Source organism: Miniopterus natalensis, chromosome 10 (genome assembly GCF_054644295.1).
Source record: "Miniopterus natalensis isolate mMinNat1 chromosome 10, mMinNat1.hap1, whole genome shotgun sequence".
NCBI classification, from domain to species: Eukaryota; Metazoa; Chordata; class Mammalia; order Chiroptera; family Miniopteridae; genus Miniopterus; species Miniopterus natalensis.
The window spans coordinates 73,249,233-73,268,611 of NC_142090.1; the positions used below are offsets into that span (position 1 = coordinate 73,249,233).

General features: G+C 33.6%; 1 protein-coding gene across 1 annotated transcript in view; it reads left to right on the plus strand.

The window, feature by feature from the left end:
- STK31 (serine/threonine kinase 31) overlaps nucleotides 1-19,022 on the plus strand; it is a 39,778-nt gene extending 20,756 nt beyond the window's left edge. Inside the window, exons 10-23 of the mRNA XM_016217006.2 lie at nucleotides 336-458; nucleotides 1,332-1,511; nucleotides 3,105-3,221; nucleotides 4,208-4,327; nucleotides 6,161-6,292; nucleotides 7,522-7,623; nucleotides 8,875-8,955; nucleotides 10,472-10,597; nucleotides 11,130-11,255; nucleotides 11,426-11,512; nucleotides 12,172-12,321; nucleotides 15,189-15,311; nucleotides 17,523-17,591; nucleotides 18,795-19,022. Of these exons, the coding sequence (XP_016072492.1) occupies nucleotides 336-458; nucleotides 1,332-1,511; nucleotides 3,105-3,221; nucleotides 4,208-4,327; nucleotides 6,161-6,292; nucleotides 7,522-7,623; nucleotides 8,875-8,955; nucleotides 10,472-10,597; nucleotides 11,130-11,255; nucleotides 11,426-11,512; nucleotides 12,172-12,321; nucleotides 15,189-15,311; nucleotides 17,523-17,591; nucleotides 18,795-19,022 (1,764 nt within the window). The remainder of the gene's footprint in view (nucleotides 1-335; nucleotides 459-1,331; nucleotides 1,512-3,104; nucleotides 3,222-4,207; nucleotides 4,328-6,160; nucleotides 6,293-7,521; nucleotides 7,624-8,874; nucleotides 8,956-10,471; nucleotides 10,598-11,129; nucleotides 11,256-11,425; nucleotides 11,513-12,171; nucleotides 12,322-15,188; nucleotides 15,312-17,522; nucleotides 17,592-18,794) is intronic.
- Nucleotides 19,023-19,379: the final 357 nt, after the last annotated feature.

The window sequence follows — 19,379 nt, forward strand, 5'->3', positions numbered from 1 at the left end:
AAATAGTATCTGAACCGGGAGGAACTATATAGACTACAAGTACTTGGTGTAACTTTTGCAACTGGGCATACCCCCTGAGGGACCCTGGAAGCTATGCCTGTAAGAGATTATAGTTGTTGAGGGGTATGAGACTGTAAATCAGGGTGGCTACCACACCTGCCAGCGAGGATCTTGTCTTCTGATCTGAGTGGGGTGTTTTATGCTGCAGCTTTGGACTCTGCCTTACTATTAAATGCTATCTAAGTCATCCATTGTTGAGAGGTGGTTATTTGTGTATGTATAAAAAAACAACGTATGTATTTATTAACTATGGTTCTTTTTTTCTCTTCCTTCAGAATGAAGGGAATGTTTTGATTGCTAGAAGAAATGAAGTGCAACAGAAGCTGTGCACAGCAGTAGAAGTTTTTATTCTGGAAGTAGATGAGTTACCTCTTAATAAACGCTTGAAAACATTGCAGGTTGGAATTTAAAAAGATATTAAATACGCATTGCATTATACATTAAATATGCATATTGATCATTTGAGAGGTGAAATTAGCATTTACCTTGAGACTTCAGATAGTACTGATGACTGCAAAAGTTTTTCTTCTCTGATTCTAATTTCTTCTTAATGGAATGAAAATTTCATATGAGTGTATTTAATATGTTTCTGTATATATGTGTATCTGTTTTGAAAATGAAGAACATTCTCTTTTTCCACAGGCGATATAGGCCTTCTCCCACTTGCACAGATTGTATTCATTTAGTGTTAAGCGTCAACTATCCTCTGTCTTTCCAAGGGTTTCTCAGAGTTTTATGATAAAAATTTTGAGATAATCTATTAAGTTTTTTCTTGTCTCTGACGTTTCTAGAGTTTGATTCCTCAAGAGAGCCAGGAGTCTCTCTTGTCTCTTCAAGTCCTCTTAAAAATGCTTTTGAGTACATATATATGTTTAGTGTCTTCTCTTAGTTGTGGAATTATTTGTATATTTTAGTGTGTAGTTTATTTTTATTAAGCAGTAGGTCTTGGAAACTTCCATGCCAGGATAAAACAGTAGTGATTCCAATTTAAAGTCAGAGAAAAGAGGGTACTTTCTACTTAATTAAAAACCTAAGAATGTAAAGCTTTCTATTTGTAATCTTAATTCACTTAATAAACTTTCATTATTAGGATCCAAACAAATCAGCTTCTAGGCAGTTTTATGCTTTCATGTCTAATTGTTCTGCTTTATTTATAAAGTTCTCAAGCATAGTGATTCAGCATACCACGTTCCTGTCTCAGGTTCTGATACAGTGCTTGGATCCTAATAGGAAGTTAATAAACTGTAATAAACAGACATGTATCTCTGCAGGATTTGTCAGCCTCTTTAGGAGCAGTATATGGACAGGCCAATGAAGTGACAAACTCTGAAGAAACACTTAAGAAATTCTATGACTGGAAGTGTGATAAAAAGGAGGAGTTCGCCAGTGTTAGAAGTGAAACAGAGGTTTCTCTAGAGCGTCTTGTAGCATGGTTCCAGAGCACCTTAAAGGTAATAAGAGCTCTTGCCCAGTGGCATAAACCAGGAATTTAAAAGAAAAATTTCCAAATGTTAATTTACCTCTCTTCTGAGAGAGAAGGGGGCGGGGAGAGATTGAGAATGAATATGAATGGGAATGTGTGTGCTGGGATGGAGGACTGAGGAGTTTACATATTTGTAGTCTCTGTTTAGGACAAATATAAAGACAATTTCAAGCTGTAGGTGTAAGATAGTATCACTGGAGTTTATTACAAGTAGTGTGTATTTTGCAGCTATAGTGTAGAGATAAGGGTATGTAAAAATGCATGCATATGCTTTAGAGGGTAGTAGAGCTTTCCTCTTTTTTGTTTTTTAGCAAGGTGAGTTTTAACAGTTGGCTGACTAGACATGCTTAAAATGATATGTTAATTGGCATTGTTTAAGTCTTTTGAGTTTTTGATACCTTAAATATCTTAAAGATATCTAAAATAAATGGACACTCTTAGTCTCAGTTGATATTAGATATTAGAGAAGATATTTTGTATATTACTCTTTTTAGTTCTTGTTCATTATTATAAAAATGGCGTGTAATTTTCCAAAAGGCATGTGGTTCTGTGTAATGTACTCAGAACTCTAATTAAATTTTAGCCTAATTTTGTTATTGATTCTCTTTTCTGTCTGCTTTACAACTTCATTAGCAAGGAAGAGCAAGGACACTCATGGTGTCATTTATCTTCTCTGTGTGAACGACTTCCAAATATGAATTTCTAGCTTTGTTTTGGGGAAAAAACCCTTTAATCCCTAGCTACTTCTAGAACTGTTTTTTTTTTGGTATTTTCTTATGGATAATTAACATAACTAAATTATTGCTTTATCTTCTTTTGTTATTGATTATAATTGTCTTCCTGTTTCGGTTAATTATCAGTTACCCTTCCCTTTCCTTTCCACAGCTCTTTCCCAAATCCAGATCTCCGTAATTACATCTGCATACAGAAACCAAAGTGACTGCTTGTGACCTTTATGTTCCATATTATAGTTTGGGCCCCTGATTTCATTCTATTTAATATCTTATTATAAAGTTTATTTCCTGATAGAAAATACCTTTGTTTTCCTAATAAAATGGAACCATTTAAGTTTAGTCTTTAACTTTTGATCTCCCTATTTCTAAATACTAGTAAGTCTCCAGGCATGATCATATTCCTTCCTTGTTCAGGAGCTAACATTGTCTGCCTAGTACCTTTCAGATTTAAGCATGCCACCTGCACATTCAAGGTTCTTTACCAGTTTTTACTCAGATTGCCTTTTTTACTATTCCCCCCAAATATCTCAGTCTCATCTCTGTTTCCCCTCCCCCCCTACTTTTTCTCTGTGTTTTCTCTCATCTGTTAACCACTAACTACATTTAAAAAAAATCTGTTGGTATTTTTTTAGGTATGTGATGAGCCTATACCCTTTTTTCCCCCTGGTGGATAAGTTATATGAGGGTAGTACTTTATCTTTTTTATGTAGCCTTATTTCCCCCGTGTTGCTCAATGCATAGGCTAATGCTGTGCTCCAGGTATAAGGACACAGTAGTGATTGATATAATCAAATGAGATACTTCATGCTTTTATTTTTGCAAATGAGGCTTTTGATCTATCTGTGGAAGAATCACTGACTTCTGAAGACACAATTGATAATATTGATGAAATCCTAGAGAAGACTGAGTCAAGTGTCAGCAAAGAGCTGGAGATATCTCTGATTGTGAGTATTGATATTACTATTTCCTTTGAAGCAATATTGTTTGTTTCTCTTGCTGGTTAGAAAGTGTTAAGACTGGGCTTAGTTTTTCTCTTATAGGACTGTATGAAAGAGTAACACTGTCAAGTTCAAATCCTAATATAAAGCAAAATCTCATTCTTCCACAGGGTGCTTTTTCATTTTAATAGGACATTTCACATTAAAAATAAAATCTAATGTTTAATTCTAGGAAATCTAAGTGTATCATCTTTCTGTAGCATTTGATTCTTTAGTCCATCATACTCAATGACTGCAAGAAAAGACTCTTAGAATTTGTGAAAACTTGAAATAAAATCTGTGAGAACTTGGAAGCAGATACACAGGGTTGCTTGGTAGCTCCATTTCTCTATTGTGTATATTCTCTATTGCTATGTCAAAATTAGCTCCTCAATGTTAATATTGCTCACTGGGACTCTTTCCTGGATTTTCAGCTGTTTACCAAAGTCTCAGTGGTTATGTCTTCATTTTACTGCTTTTTATCTTGTGTGATTTTATTTAGGTTGGTATTACAAATATATGCTTACTGTATTCCCTTATTGTATTCCCAAAATGTGACACAAAGACATGGAGGACTATTAGTCCTCATTTAGATGATTTTGTTAGACTTGATTTTAGAAATGGTTGTAATAGATGATTTCTAAAATTAATTTTAAGTGTTGAAGTTCTATATATTGTTTAGTTCCTACATTTAGCATTGTAGTATCCCCGATTCCTTTAATGTTCCTCTGCTCCAGACAGCTAATAGTGTAATAGGAATAAAATTCCCCAAATGAACATCTTTGACATCATTCTTTCTTCTGTCCAGAAAAAGATTTGTGTTTAAGAAGTATTTTGAAATGGATATAGAAATTTGTTAAAGGCATCATTTTGAAGTTTTTCATTGTTATTGAAAGTTTTAACTGCTTTGGATACTCCTTTGTCTATAATTCCATGTGTGTGATTTTATTTAGGAGCAAGGTGATGCAGACAAGGAGATCATTTTAAATACATATAGTCAAGTACTACAAAAGATCCATGCAGAGGAAGGGCTTATTGCCACAGTACAATCCAAGTACAAGAACAGTATTGAGGTTGGATTAAGCTTTATTTTATTTGTCTTCTGTATTGATGCTTTGTATTTTTTAATACTTAAACTTTTCTTAGGTAGTTTAATACCCAATGTGTAGGTAAATTATTTGTTATTGCTAGCAAAGCACTATAACTGTTGTAAGTTGATATATAACTAAATTCACCCTGCAGCTTTCTCACCTCTCTCAGCCTTTATAGAATTTAAGAGGGTGAGGGCCTTCTTCTGGCTTAGGTTTTGGCTTAAGGAAATGTGGCTGGTTTCATCTTTTCTCTAGACCACTAAATTTTTTCCATATTATCAATAAGGCTGTTACGCTTTCTTACATTTGTGTGTTCACTGGAATAGAACTCTTAATTTAGAACTTTTCTTTTGCATTCACAACTTGGCTAACTGACACAGGAGGCCTGGCTTCTGGCTGATCTCAGCTTTCAGTGGTCTGCCTCACTAAGCTTACTCATTTCTATCTTTTAAGTGAGAGACATGTGCCTCTTCCTTCCACTTGAACACTTAGAGGCTGTTGTGGGTTATTAATTCACCCAATTTCATTATTGTTGTGCCTCAGGAATTAGGGAGGCCCAAGGAGAAGAAGAGAGTCAGGGAATGGCTGATTGGTAGCGCTGTCAGAACACACACAACATTTATCGGTTAAGTTTGCTGTCTTATATGGGTGTGGTTTGTGGCTTCCCTAAACAATTACAGTGGTAATATCAAAGATCACTGATCACAGATCACCATAACAAATATAATAATAATGAAAAAGCTTGAAATATTGTGAGAAGTACTGAAATGTGACACAAACACATGGAGTGAGCATATGCTGTTGGAAAAATGGTGCAGAAAGACTTGCTTGATCAGGGTTTCCACAGTCCTTCAGTTAGTGAAAAAACACAGTAACTGAAGTGCAATAAAAAGAGGTGTGCCTGTATTTCTTTTTGTATGGTGACTTGTGTGTATGTATGTATGTTATGTGCATTATATCATTTTGTAAGCTATTTTGAAAATGTTTTCTTCATTTAGTGGTGTATTGTGAACATTTTCCCGTATGATAAGTCATTTTTTAAAATCCTCATCCCAGGATATGTTTCCACTGATTTTTAGGGGGTGGGGCAGAAAGAGAGAGAGATGAGGAAACATTGATGTGAGAAACATCGATTGGTTGCCTCCCGTACAGGCCTTGACCAGGGACCAAACTCAAAACCTAGATATGTGCCTGACTGGGAATCAAACCCTCAACCTTATTTGGTGTATGGGATGACGCTCCAACCAACTGAGCCACCCAGCCAGGGCCTATAAGTCATTTTGAGTGACTAAAACATCAGCCCTCATACAGATGTACATTTAACCTTTCCCCTGCATTAGACATTAAGATTACTTTGAAATTTTTTTTTACCATCAATAATACTGCACATAATCTTTGTACATAATTTTGTATGTCTATTTCCTCAGATAGATTCCTAAAAATTATTACTAAATCAGAAGGAATGAACATTCTTAAAACTTGATACATATTATCAAACTGCTTTTGGGAAAGGTAATTTTAATTTAAATCCTCACTAGAAATTCCAGTTTGCTTCCTTAGCAAAGTGTGCCTTACTGTATGTATCAGCTTGAGATACTTCTTTAACTTTTGCTACTTTGATTACTGGAACAGATATTCTTCTAAATAGAAATATAATTAAGAAATCAAGTGGTAGAATTATCTTGTTGAAAATTGAAGACTTATTTCAACCTGTATTCAGTAAATACTAGTTGAATCTCAATAGATAAATAATAAATCATCAGTGACTTTGCTGCTGTTTGTTTTGAAAATGTAATAACTCTTTCTCTTACTTAGTTTAAGAAGCAGATTATTGAAAGTTTAAATAAGAGCCCCAATCTGGATCACTTGCTGTCCATTAAAAAGACACTGAAAAACTTAAAAGCTCGACTGAGATGGAAATTGGTTGAAAAGAATAATTTGGAAGAAGTAAGCAAACAGTTGGTTCTTACTGAACTCTGTGTACCTCATTTTAGTTGGGCTCTGCTTTATAAAAGTAATGCATAAATGTACTCTTTAAAATAGAGTCATTATTCACGTTTTGTTTTATATATTTTATCTTTCCTCCTGTGTATGTAAATAAGATTATTACATTAATAGTGTAAACATTTTTCCATGTCACTAAATGTTCTTTAAAAACAGTTTACGTGACTGTCTTGGTTTTCAGTAACATAAATATTTTTGAATAATTTGAAAAACTCTTTGGTCTGGACTGTTATAAAATGTCTTTTATAATACAGGTCGCTTATATGCAAGGTGATGGATGGGGTGTTCCCCAAAGGTAGAATTTTGTCATTAAAGTATTTTTAAGATCATGATGTCTCCTTTTTACTTCTTTTTAATGGTTGGACATACTATTTCTTATAAATATTTTAAGTTGTTTTCATATGATAATAGAACTAGAAGAATTAGGACATTCTGATCTGCATTATCTTCCTTCCTTAGGGTTGAAACTTTGTGAAACTGGGAATTCTTAGTGTTCCTTTGAGAATTTGATTTACATACAAAAGAGATTTATATTATGTCTTAGTCCGACTTGAATTAGCTCTATTTCTCTTTGTAGCACTTCAGTAGAACTAATATAATCGTTTAAGATTTCCCAGTTTTATTGTATTCTGGGCTATGGGGAATGGTGTCTTTTTTAGTTTAATTTTTTAACTTTTGGAGAAACATATCTAACTTTGAAAACATGTACCTTTTAAGATGGCTGATTATCACTGGAGTCTTTTCTCTAGTAGACATGCCACACATTTACTCATTTTTTAAAAACCAGATCTCATGCAGAAAATAATTCCAGGGCATTTAATTTTATTCTGGTTCCTATTCTTGACACTAACTTTGTGGTGGCAGTTGGTTATCTTTATCATAGAGAAATTCTTCAGCAAATTAAGAGATGAGAAAAATCTGTGTAATTGATTTTATGTCTTTATTTTTTATAATTATTTTTTGTAGATTTTGGAGAGTTAGTGTTAGAATAAGCTAATGAATATTAATTCAACAATTGTTATGAGAGTCTATTATGTGCTAGCTACAGAAGGATATATAGAAATCAGACAGTGATTTGCTATAGAGAAGTTGCATTAATTCTTAGTAGGAAGACTTATTTTCAGTGTACTTTAACAAGCCTGTAAAATCACTTTTTTTCTTTCTGATTAAAGTCTGATGACCATGATGGATCTGAAATTGAGAAAATAAAACAAGAAATAACTCAATTGCGCAATAGTGTCTTTCAGGAAATTTATCGTGAGAGGGAGGAATATGTAAGTATTTGATTCTTTGAAGTTCTGAATTAGTTTGTACTAGAAATTGAATTAATATATCCATTTTATGAAGTGGACTGTAATCACAAGTAGAGATTATCTTGGCATAGTTATGTTGGCATAATGTTTATGTGAATTTAGGAATTAATTTCTGATTACAAGATAATTCATTACCATTGTACCAAGTGTGGAAATTACACAAAATTATAAAGAACAGAAACATCACCTCTGATTTTCCTACTTAGTGGTAACAGTAGTAATCACTGTTAACTTTGGAGGTTAAGTTTCTTTTCTTTTTTTCTATTTATTTTTACAAGAATCGAAATGATAGCATAAACATTTTGCACACTGCTTATATTAACTGCAATGACAGCATTAATAGTGCATCATAAATTAATTGAAGAATATAACGGAACAAAACTACCTGGTTTTGGGGGGAAGTTACATCTTTAAGTCTCTAATCTACCACTAATTTTTGTGACCTTGGGAGAGTCAGTCAGCATATTTTCTCTTTAAAATGGAAATAATATTGTATTTTATATTGCAGGGATGTTATATGAAAGGAGTAAGTTAAGAATGTTGCTTTGAAAAATAAAAATACTGTGAAAATAATAGATGTTTTCAGGTTATGTTTCATTTGGCAAACTCATATAACTGTACTTCATTACTCACCTGGAATAAGATAGCTCTCCCAGGGACTTGATATGTGTCTAGAAGTTTTACTTAATAAACATGTGATAAATGACTTTTCTAAGGATCCTCAATTTTGACATTTGTTTCACAGTGGCTTTTGTGGAGCTGTATGTTGTTTTTTTAACGTTTTTCCTCCTAACTGAAATAGTCATTATTTTAAACATGTTACTGTGTTCTTATTTTTTTGAGAAATGACAATTTCACAATTCAAATTAGTGTATCATCCATCACACTTTTTCATTTTAGCTTGGAAGTGACTGCAGAGTTTGACCTTAGGCAAGATTTTTTGCATATATATGTATACCAAGCCTAAAATTGGTAATTACGTTTTTCTTCTGTTAGTAAAGATGGTAATTTAGATCTAATATGACTGTTGGTTTTTATTTACTATTTTTTTTTTGTAGTAGAAGGCAAAATCAGTGGTTATGTATCTTAGGTCATACATTTTATTAGATTATACATCTTGTTAGATATGTTATACATCTTGTTAGATAGTTATTTTTTTCCTGAAGACCAACATGTCACAATTGAATGTATATCTATATTTTTTAAATTTAGGAGAAGCTGAATAACTTGGTACAGAAGTGGTTCCCTGAGCTGCCTCTGCTTCATCCTGAAATAGGATTACTTAAGTACATGGTAAACTTTGTTTCCCCTGAGAATTCCTCCTCTGCAGTGTTGAAACTGATGATGTTAAAATTGTGTGTCAGTGTTAAATTTATAATTATCCATTCTATAAAAATATTTCTGATGAATAGTTTCTGGGTATTACTAGAACTTTTTCTCAAAACTGTCCTTAATACTGGCATAGTGTATCTTAATTTTCATATTAATTTGCATGTTTTTCTCTTATTTTTTTTCTCCCTTATACCCATTCACTTATTTGCATTACAGGTATTTTATTTTTTGAAATGATAAGCAGTTTTAGCTGCTGGTCCAAGAGTTAGAATGAAAGCAAGGCACTACTTAGTCATGATGAATTTATGCAGAATGTGTCTTTTAAGATAAAGCAGATTGGAAAAAATTCTGGAGAAGTTAGGTAAGGTAGAGATGTTGATGTGGGTATAGTTTTTTAGGCTGGCAGGATTCAAAGCCAGGGAGATCAGTATACTAGACAGAAGGACAATGTAGAGCAGGACTGGTAAACTCTGGTTCTTTAGGGAGAATCTGTTAGCTTTGTGTTTTATATTGCCTGATAGGGATGGGCAACTAGATAATGATCTTTAGTTTTTAAGATTGACATTAAGTCCATGATAATAGCTTAAATACGGGGCATAAAGGGATATTCACATAGACTTGTAAACTCATAAATATGAAAACTAAAGTTCCTTAAATTGTTAAAGAAATTACTGTAAAATCTTTCCAGACTAGACTTTAATGTGGGGTTTTCCTTGCAACTATTTAACTGTAATTTAGACACTATCTCATATAGGATGGGTGAGTGAATATGTGATGCCATGTAAGACTTGAAAATTAATTTAAAAATAACGCTAACCTATTTTACTAAGATTATAAAATGGAAGATTATAAAATGTTTGAATCATGGCTTATGGACTTCTTTAATAATTTTAAGATATTTAACTGTGATGTATACTTAGGAAATCTCTGCGGCCCGATTATAGGTTGTGGATATTGCCAACACTTAAAAAAATTTCCAAAACAATTTTACAGTCCTTGTTACTAAAACTACACCACAATGCATCACAATGGAACTTTGAAAATCATTTTTACTCTTGAGGATTCCACTTCAAACCAGATGCATAGTTATTAGAATTACTTTATAGTACTCATAATTTTTAGACTTCTTCCCACTTTACAACCTCCTTTTCTTGTCATTTTAATATTTTCAGGAAACACAAGAAGTTTCACAAGTAAACATCAGGGTTCTTGGGAAGCACATCTGGTTAATCTGTCTTTTTCAGAATCTGTTCTAGAACTGTAGTAGTGATTAAATGGATGATGATAATACTTGGGGTTGTAGGAGTTCAGGAGCCAGGAACTAGAAAAAATGTGAAACTTTAAATATTTTTGTTTTATTGGTTTCTCCAGTAGGGGTGATGATGTCCATTTCAGCTAATAGCATGTAACTAGTCATGTTGATGGTTTAAGTGTTGGGATTGTTTGGATTCTTACTTTAACAAAAACTTGGGCCTAGAACTCTGGTGGTCTTCTTACCATGAGCTTGGAACGGGATCTTCTTGATGCTGAGCCCATGAAAGAACTTAGCAGCAAACGTCCTTTGGTATGTTCTGAGGTTAATGGGCAGATAATTCTTTTAAAGGTAAGTTTAAGTTCTTTTGACTTATGGGAGATTCAGAAATATAAAGGGGAGTGGTGGTGTTACTTTTTAGGAAAGTAAAAACCCACTGTGTGTTTTCTAAATTTTATTGGTTGATCAGCTTGATGATTATGCTTCTGGTTTGATTGCCAGAACTAATTTTGAATTGAAATTCTTGTTTTTCTTACACGTCTCTTTTAAATTTTACCTCTTTTGCCAATTCAGTCTTCTATTTGATTTCTTCTCTTCATTGGTCTGGGAAACTGTTACCATGATAATAGGATAATTAGTTTGGCCTTAGTGGCTATGTGTTGTAGAATGTATATTAAGTCACAAGTAGAATTGTTCTTTCCTTTCTAAATTATAGCCTTCAAAGCAGATAGAAAAGGTACTTATAAAGTTTAAAAATAAAATTAGATGTAATTTAACTTATGTAAAAAATCATTATGTTGAAGTTGGAATGATGTATCATTAAAGTGGGATTTTTAATGTCAGAATTACCAGTGCCTTTTTTTTTTTTTTTTTTTGGTACAAGGGCTATTCTGTGGATGTTGATACAGAAGCCAGGGTGATTCAGAGAACAGCTGCCTATCACAGAGCTTGGAGAGAAGCTAAAGAAGAGTCTGGGTTACTACCATTGGTATTCCTATTTTTGTGTAAGGTAAAGTTCTTATACTAATCTCTTACAGAAAACATTTCATTTACAACAAGTTTTAGCTTCAAGTGTTAACGAGGCAGTTTATTCTTTTTAAAATAAAGGTATCTTGTACGATCAGTGTATATTTTTAAAAATTTTTTACTTTGAGTCTTATTTTCTGTTTTGCTTCTTAGTCTGATCCTATGGCTTATCTCATGGTCCCGTACTATCCTAGGGCAAACCTGAGTGCTATTCAAACCAGTATGCCTCTAACTTCAGAGGTAAGTAGAAAAAACCTGATTTCCATGGATGTATTGAATGAGAAAATAACAGTTAATGTCTGTTGAGGGCATACTACATGCTTTTTACTGTGTAAAATTTTGACTCGTATTACTCTGTCACATCAATCCTGTGATACGGGTTATCCCATTAGAGATGAAAAAAATGAGGCTCACAGAAATTAAATGACATGCACAGGGACCCTTAGCCAGTGGCAGAGTTGGGACTCGAAATTAGGTCTTTTTGGTAGCAAAGCTCATGCTTAAAACTATTAAGCTGGACTGTAAGTTGTGTAGTATAGCACTTAGTATTATTAAGTGCTTAAGTGACAGCTTTAATTTCTATCATAAATTTGAGTTAGTAATGCTAATACAGGACACCTTGATTTTTCTTTTCCAGTAACACTATTTCAGTCTTTTTTCCCCTAGATGCCTTATATGGTCATTATTTGTAATCTAAGTCGTCTTAGAGACTGAAGTCTTTAAGTCATATTATGTGATGTTACCAGTTACATAATCAGGGCTTCTGGCCTTTAATTCTTTCTCTGTGCTGTTTTCTTATTAAAGGTTCATTTGGAGAAAAAGTCTTTTACTTAGAAAAGGTTTATATATTAAAATGATCTGCCTATTTCCTGACTTCTTTTGTGTGTACTTACCTGTAGGAAGCTTTAAAGGTCATGAAAGGTGTTGCCCGGGGCCTGCATACCTTGCACAAGGCTGACATAATTCATGGATCACTTCATCAGAACAATGTATTTGCTTTAAACCGTGAACAAGGAATTGTTGGAGATTTTGACTTCACCAAATCTGTGGTAAAATATCATGATTTTACAAATAGGTTCTAGACTTCATTTAATATTATTAGGCAGTATTTCACCACTTTTACATGATAGGATAATTTATTATAAGATCTTTGCTTTCAATTTAAATTGTTTCCTGTAGCATAAGCAGTTTGCTGTTATCAGCTAGGTGCTGGAACAACAGTTTCTAAATTTTCGCATTATATTTTTTAACCATCAGTCTTAAGAGAAAGCTGACACTGTACTCAATGGCATTGACAACATTAATCATTATTGTATCATCATCAAGATACATTTAATTACTAGGAAATACACATGGAAAACTAGGTGGCTATCTCCTGCCTCTCCTTCCGTTAGTGCCTCCCCCCCCCCCAGTAGATTAAATTTAGACATATATACTTTGCTGTTTTTTGATTAATGGGCATTTTTAGACACTTGGGAACCTTGGACTTTTTCATTTAGTTTAAATGCTGGTTCAACTACATTGGCTGTTAATTTGGTGCCATTTTACCTCAGAACAAGCAGTTTGTAGCAAACACCAGATAATTAAAGGGCATATTGTGATCTATTTATTTCTTTTTGGTAGAATGAGCAGTCTCAAAATATACACAATCGTGAGGGAGCCGTTCTCTTTTTAAAAATAACAGCTTTATTGAGATGTACTTCACATATCATAATGTGTACAATTTAGGAATAGTCTTTAATATATCCACAAAGTTGTGCATTGATCACCACTATCTAATTCTAGAACATTTTTATCACCCCCAAAAGAAATCCCATACCAATTTGCAGTCACTCTCTATTTCTTCCTGTATTCAAGTCCCGGGGAAACCACTCATCTACTTTCTTTCTCTATGGATTTGCCTAGTTTGGACATTTTCTATGAATGAAATCAAACAATATGTGGCCTTCTGTGTTTGGTTTATTTTACTTATCACAGTGTTTTCAGGTTCACCCGTGTTGTAGTGTGCATCCAAACATTGTTAAAAAAAAAAAAGTTCAAATGCTTTATTGTATGGATGTACCATATTTTTTTTCCACATTCATCAGTTGATGGACATTTGGGTGGTTTCCACTTTTTTATTATTATAAATAATGCTGCTCTGAAGATTAGTGTACAAGTTTTTTTGTGTGGACATATGTTTTCCTTTCTCTTGGGAGTAGAATTGTTGGGTCATATGGTAAATCTTGTTTTACTTTTTGAGGACCCAAACTATTTTCCAAAATGGCTGTACCATTTTACATTCTCATATGAGGATTTCACTTCTTTGCAAGGATTTCACTACATCCTTGCAAACATTTTATTGTCTGAACAAGTTCCCTTTTGATAGTATAAATCATAATGCTTTACCCTGCAAGTCACAGGGTAATGCCACCTGTGTATATGTAGTCTCAGTGGTTTTCATGTGGTAGCTCAGAAAGATTTTTAAAATGCAAATGTAAAACTATAATGAAATGCTGGATTATGAAGGATTTAGACAAAGTAGATTTGCTGAAATATTTATCTGGAAATTAAGATAACGTCCTAAGAAAAGTAACTAAATTTTAAGTTTTAAAAAGCTCTTAACTCTTAGAGATCCTGGTTAGTTTACCTGTTGAGTATGCCATTTGCACAACTATAGACATCATGGTTACTCCAAGAGTTAGTCTTCCTCTTACATACTGATTTGTCAGCTGTATTATCTCTCAAAACATTGTTTTAATCATTATTTAAGATGATTTACTCTGAAATATTGATTAAATTCACCTTTTGCTTCATTTTTCACACCATTCTCAGATTGAAGTATTAAACAGGAAGAGAAGTTTGAAAACTAGTCTGTGGTCAAGATCATTGCTTTTCATACTTTACAATATGAATCACCTGAGGATCTTGTTAAAATGCAGATTTTTATTCAGCGTATCAGGTGGAGATTCCATATTTCTGACAAGCTCCCAGGTGATGCTGTAGCTACTGCTCTTTGGACCACCACACTCTGAGAACCAAGGATAAAGATAGCAGGTGGAGAAGAGATAATGAATAGTAATGTGTGCTAGGTGATTATTGTGCTAATTATCTTTAGCTTTACCATGACTCTGTAAGGTAGATATTATTTCCATTTTACAAATTAATTTAGGCTCAAAGAGTTAGTTAAAGTGTAAGGTCACACAGCAAATAAGTAGGAGGGGAGAATTACAGGCCAAGGTCTGCGTGACTCCAGGGTTCATGTTCTTGTCACTAGATGATCTTTGACACATCAGAAATGGTATATTAGAAATGGTCAGTAAAGAAGGAAAGGACTTTGTAAACTTTCAGGTTTTTTTTTTTTTTTTTTTTTTTAAATATATATCTTTATTGATTTCAGAGAGGAAGGGAGAGGGAGAGAGAAATATCAATGATGAGAGAGTCATCATTGATCAGCTGCCTCCTGCATGCCCCCAACTGGGGTTTGAGCCTGCAATCTGGGCATGTGCCCTGACTGGGAATCGAACCGCCATCTGGATCCTAGGTCGATATTCCACCGCTGAGCCATGTCTGGCTGGGCAGACTTTCAGTTTTTTAAAAAGTTACTTAGAAACTTTTAGAATTAGAAAATAGCACTGCCTCTTTACCCTTATGAAATTTGTTTTAAAAGTGTACCAAATGTTTAAACAATTAGTGATTCTTAGTTTTGAATCTACTTGAGTCCATAGTATGAAATGTAACCAAAGCCTTACTGTTAATTTTATGAGACTGATTTTAGGAGCAGTTTATAATAGCAGAAATTAGGTAAAAATACATGCTAGCAGAAGAGAATGAAGTATTTCAAATGAATTTTTGTTGTTGATTAAATGCAGAGTACTTCACAGAAAGTTGCCTCAACTGTGCTGCCTCAAAGATATTTAACCTGCTGTTTTTCTAGAGTCAGCGAGCCTCAGTGAACATGATGGTTGGTGACTTGAGTTTGATATCACCTGAAGTGAAAATGGGAAAACCTGCTTCTCCAAGTTCTGACTTGTATGCTTATGGCTGCATTTTATTGTGGGTATGTTATTTTTTATTGAAATAAGTCAGTCATTTATATATATGTATATATATATTTCAGCATATAAAGTGATGATTTTATAGGAATTTTCCTCAACACAAAAAGCAGTGATAGATTTTTAGTAGAAAATTGTTTTTTTTCTTTTTGAAAAGTTTTATGACAAACTGTTGACATCCTTTCTATCACCTATTACATACTTTCTACACATTGACTTGTTACATATTTACATATGCTGTTGTCTGAGTTTTATTAAAGTCAAAATTAATAGTGAAGATGATTTTGTCCTATATTATCTGGAAGCATTTTATCCATATGTGGAAAATGAGTGCCGAGTGGACCGTGGGTAAATGTTCCTGATTTCAGTGTAAACCAGATAGCTATTACTTATTCATGGGTTAAACCCATTCTTCCTGTGAATTATGAAGGGTTAAGTATTAATCAGGGAAGAAGTCTGCTCTCACTTCTCTTACTATTGTACTAGAGGCTCTAACCCAGGGGTCAGCAAAATAAAGGGCCAGGTGGTAAATATTTAAGGCTTTGTAGGCCATAGGGTCTTTGTAGTATGAAAGCTGCCATAGACAGGATGTAAATGAATGAGTAGCTCTGTTCCAACAAAACTTCAGTTATGGGCATTGAAATTTGAATTTCTTATAATTTTCTTATGTCAAGAAATAGTATTACTTTTAAAGATTTAAAAATGTGAAAACTATTCTTGGCTTTCAGACTGTACAAAAATAAGCAGTGGAATAGATTTGGCGTGCAGGCCATAATTTGCTGATCCTGATCTAGCCCGTGTAATAAGGCAACAAAAAGAAATAAAAAACATATAAAAGAGGAAGAGTTCTAGCCAGTTTTGCTCAGTGGTTAGAGCATTGTCCTAAGGACTGAGGGGTACCGGGTTTGATTCCAGCCAAGGGCACGTACCTCACAGTTGCAGGCTTGATCCCTGCCTCTAGTCAGGGCGAGTGCAGGAGGCAATCAATTGATGTGTCTTTCATCAATGTTTCTCTCTCCCTCCCTCCCCCTCCCTCCCTCTTCTTCCCCTCTCTCCCCCTCCTCCCTTCTCCCTCCTCCTCCTCTTCTTCCCCCTCCCTCCCTTCCACTCTCTCTGAAAACAATGGGAAAAATATCCTCAGGTGAGGATTAAAAATAAGAAAAGGAAGAAGTAAAGCTGTCTTTATTATATAGAAAATCTTTAGGAATGTACATAAGAGCTACTAGAACTAACAAGTTTAGTGAGGTTGTAGGATCAGCATAATAATTGTGTTTCCATATATTAGCAAATAACAATAGGAAATAGAAATAAATCGCTTACAAAAGGCATAAATTTGACAAAAGATGTGTGACATTTATACATTGAAAATTACAAAGTGTTTAGAGAAATTAAAGAAGACATAAATAGCAGCTTTATAGTGTAGGTAGTGGTGAGGAGCAGGAAGAAACCTGAAGTCCCTCGGCGCATTTTTAAATTTAATTGTGTGGAACTTATTTGGACCTAGATTTAAATAAACTGTATAAAATAAAATATGGTATTTATGAGATGATTAAAAATTTAAAAACGGGATATTTAATATTAAAAATTATTAATTTTTAGTGTGATGTGATTATGTCAAAATAAGCTTTATCTTTTAGAAATATGTACTAAAATATTTCTAGGTAAAATTAAGACATGTATAAGATTTGCCTAAAAAATAATATATGGTTTTGTGCATAGGCAAGAATGATCATTGGTTGATGGTTGTTGGGGCTGGGTGATGGATACTAGGATTCAGAATATCTTTGTATATGTAAGAAATTATCCATATTTAATAGTTTTTTAAAAGTTTAACATGTATTTCTTGAACACAGGTTAGCTGTTATGGAGGAAGGAAACTTGATTTATTTTCTTTGTACTTAATGTATGAGTATTGGTGAAATCAGCAAGCTATAAGTTACTAAATTTTAATATGTTTGCTTGTAAGGTGAGGAAGTAGTAAAAGTGGCTATACTGTGGGCAGCCACTCTGAGTGGTAATCTAGGGGGCTGCAGGAACTACATGGTCGCTTGTGAACAAGTCCTTTTTACAATAAAAGTATTTTTATCCTGCAAGAGTTAATGAATTTTCTTTGCATTAGCTCTTCTAACCGGAATCTGAAGAGTTCCAGATTTGACTCTAATATAGGGTCAGTATTGGTGCATTGGGATTTTATTCCTTCTCATTTTCTTTAACAGCTTTCTGTTCAAAATCAGGAACTTGAGACTAATGAAGATGGAATCCCGAAAGTGGATCAGTTTCGTTTGGTATGTGACTTTTTTGTCATTTACTTGTTAGATTTTTGACACATTTGGAATTATCCTGGTGTTGGGTTGGAGGGAATATATCTGATTTTATTTTTTCCCAGTGGGTAGCCATTTGTCCCAGTACCTTTTATTAAAAAGTTATCCCTTCCTTTCATTGGAAAATGACATCATTCCATATACTGAAATTTCATTTGTGTAGGAGTATATTTTTAGTTTTTCTGTTTTGTTCTCTTTGTTTATTCATATTACTGTGCAGTATTCTTTCAATGAACAGACTTTATAGTACCTTGGGAGGGGTAGTTTCTTCCTTGCTGCTATTTTTATCAGACCTTTCATGTCTCTTCTTGCTTGTTTTTCTAAAAGATCTTTATGGTTAGCTTACTTGGTTTCAAGGCAGGAGTGTCAGTGATTGTATTTTATTGGGATCATGTAAAGTTTATAAACTAGGGAAAATTGACACATTTGAGATGAGAGTCTTTTGTCTAAAAACATGATTTTCTTGTTCTAAATCCAATTTTGTGGTTTTCAAGAGCATGAACTGTATGTTTAAACAGATGATATTCATTCACTGTGAAATGTGCTCTGATTGGAATAATGATAGGGGGCCAAGAAAACCATATCCAGGTGATTTGGGAGGTAGAAATAATGGAGGAGCAACAGAATGGTGTTGTTTACATGTGATTATACTAAAAAACATTCTTTGAAATAGAGGCACATAATAAATTCTGACTCCCATAATGATGATGATAATGGTAGTGGTGGCAGAAGAGTTCCCAGAGGAAAGCGCTTCAAAACTGAAACCAGATGCAGTTGATCAGGTAAAGCCAGGGTACCTGTCCAGACAGAGGAACGTCAGTGTAAAATTTTTATCGTGTCAAACTCTGACCAATGCCCTAAAAAAGAGGGAAAAGGGGAAGTCATAACATTTCCTTTTTGGAATTTCACTTGTTTTTGAGATATTTCAGCTGTGATTCTTTTGTAATTCTATTCCATTGTTTTATTACTGAGTAATTCATTTTTAATAAAAACTAGTTTAATTTTGTAGAAATCTTTAAAAATCTAAATAGGAAGAATTGATTTTAGATCTGTATCATTTGTTGAAAGTGTTTTTGAATTGGATCCTCCTTCCTTATTGCAGGTTTGCCTTTTTGCTTCTTTGTTTTGATTTGAGTTTTGTTTTGTAACATCTCTTTTTCCTTGCAGGGTGATAATGTCAAATCCCTCCTCTGTAGCTTAATCTGTTGCAGAAGTTCAATGACTGCTGAGCAAGTTTTGAATGCTGAATGTTTCTTGCTACCAAAGGGGAAATCAACTCCAAACTCAGGAAAAGATACTGAATATATCCCATATAAAGAGGAAGAAGAATTAAAGTTGGAGAACTTGGATAAATACAAAGAAATGACAAGAAGTGGTGAAGTCAACTTTGATTGATAGATTAGGATTCTTTTGTTGTTGCAGATGTTTCTTTTAAAAACTTTATTTAGTTTGGTTAAATAAACAGAAAAAAACTGGAAGTATTCTGTAGCTAGTTGGGTTGTGTCTTTGGTATTCCAGTTTTGAAAAATAAAAGATGTTTGGCTATTCAAAAAGTTGTATACTTTGAAATTTCATTTAACTGGAGGTATTAAGGAAGGATTTTCTGTCTGTATTATTTTTTTGAAATTGCATAATTAGACTATTACACTTGTAATAGAAAAGATTATTAGATTGTTGGACAGATCCTATCCAGATTTTTAGTATTTTGTCTAGCTGATGATGAAGAGTGATGCTTTTGTTCAGTAAACGATA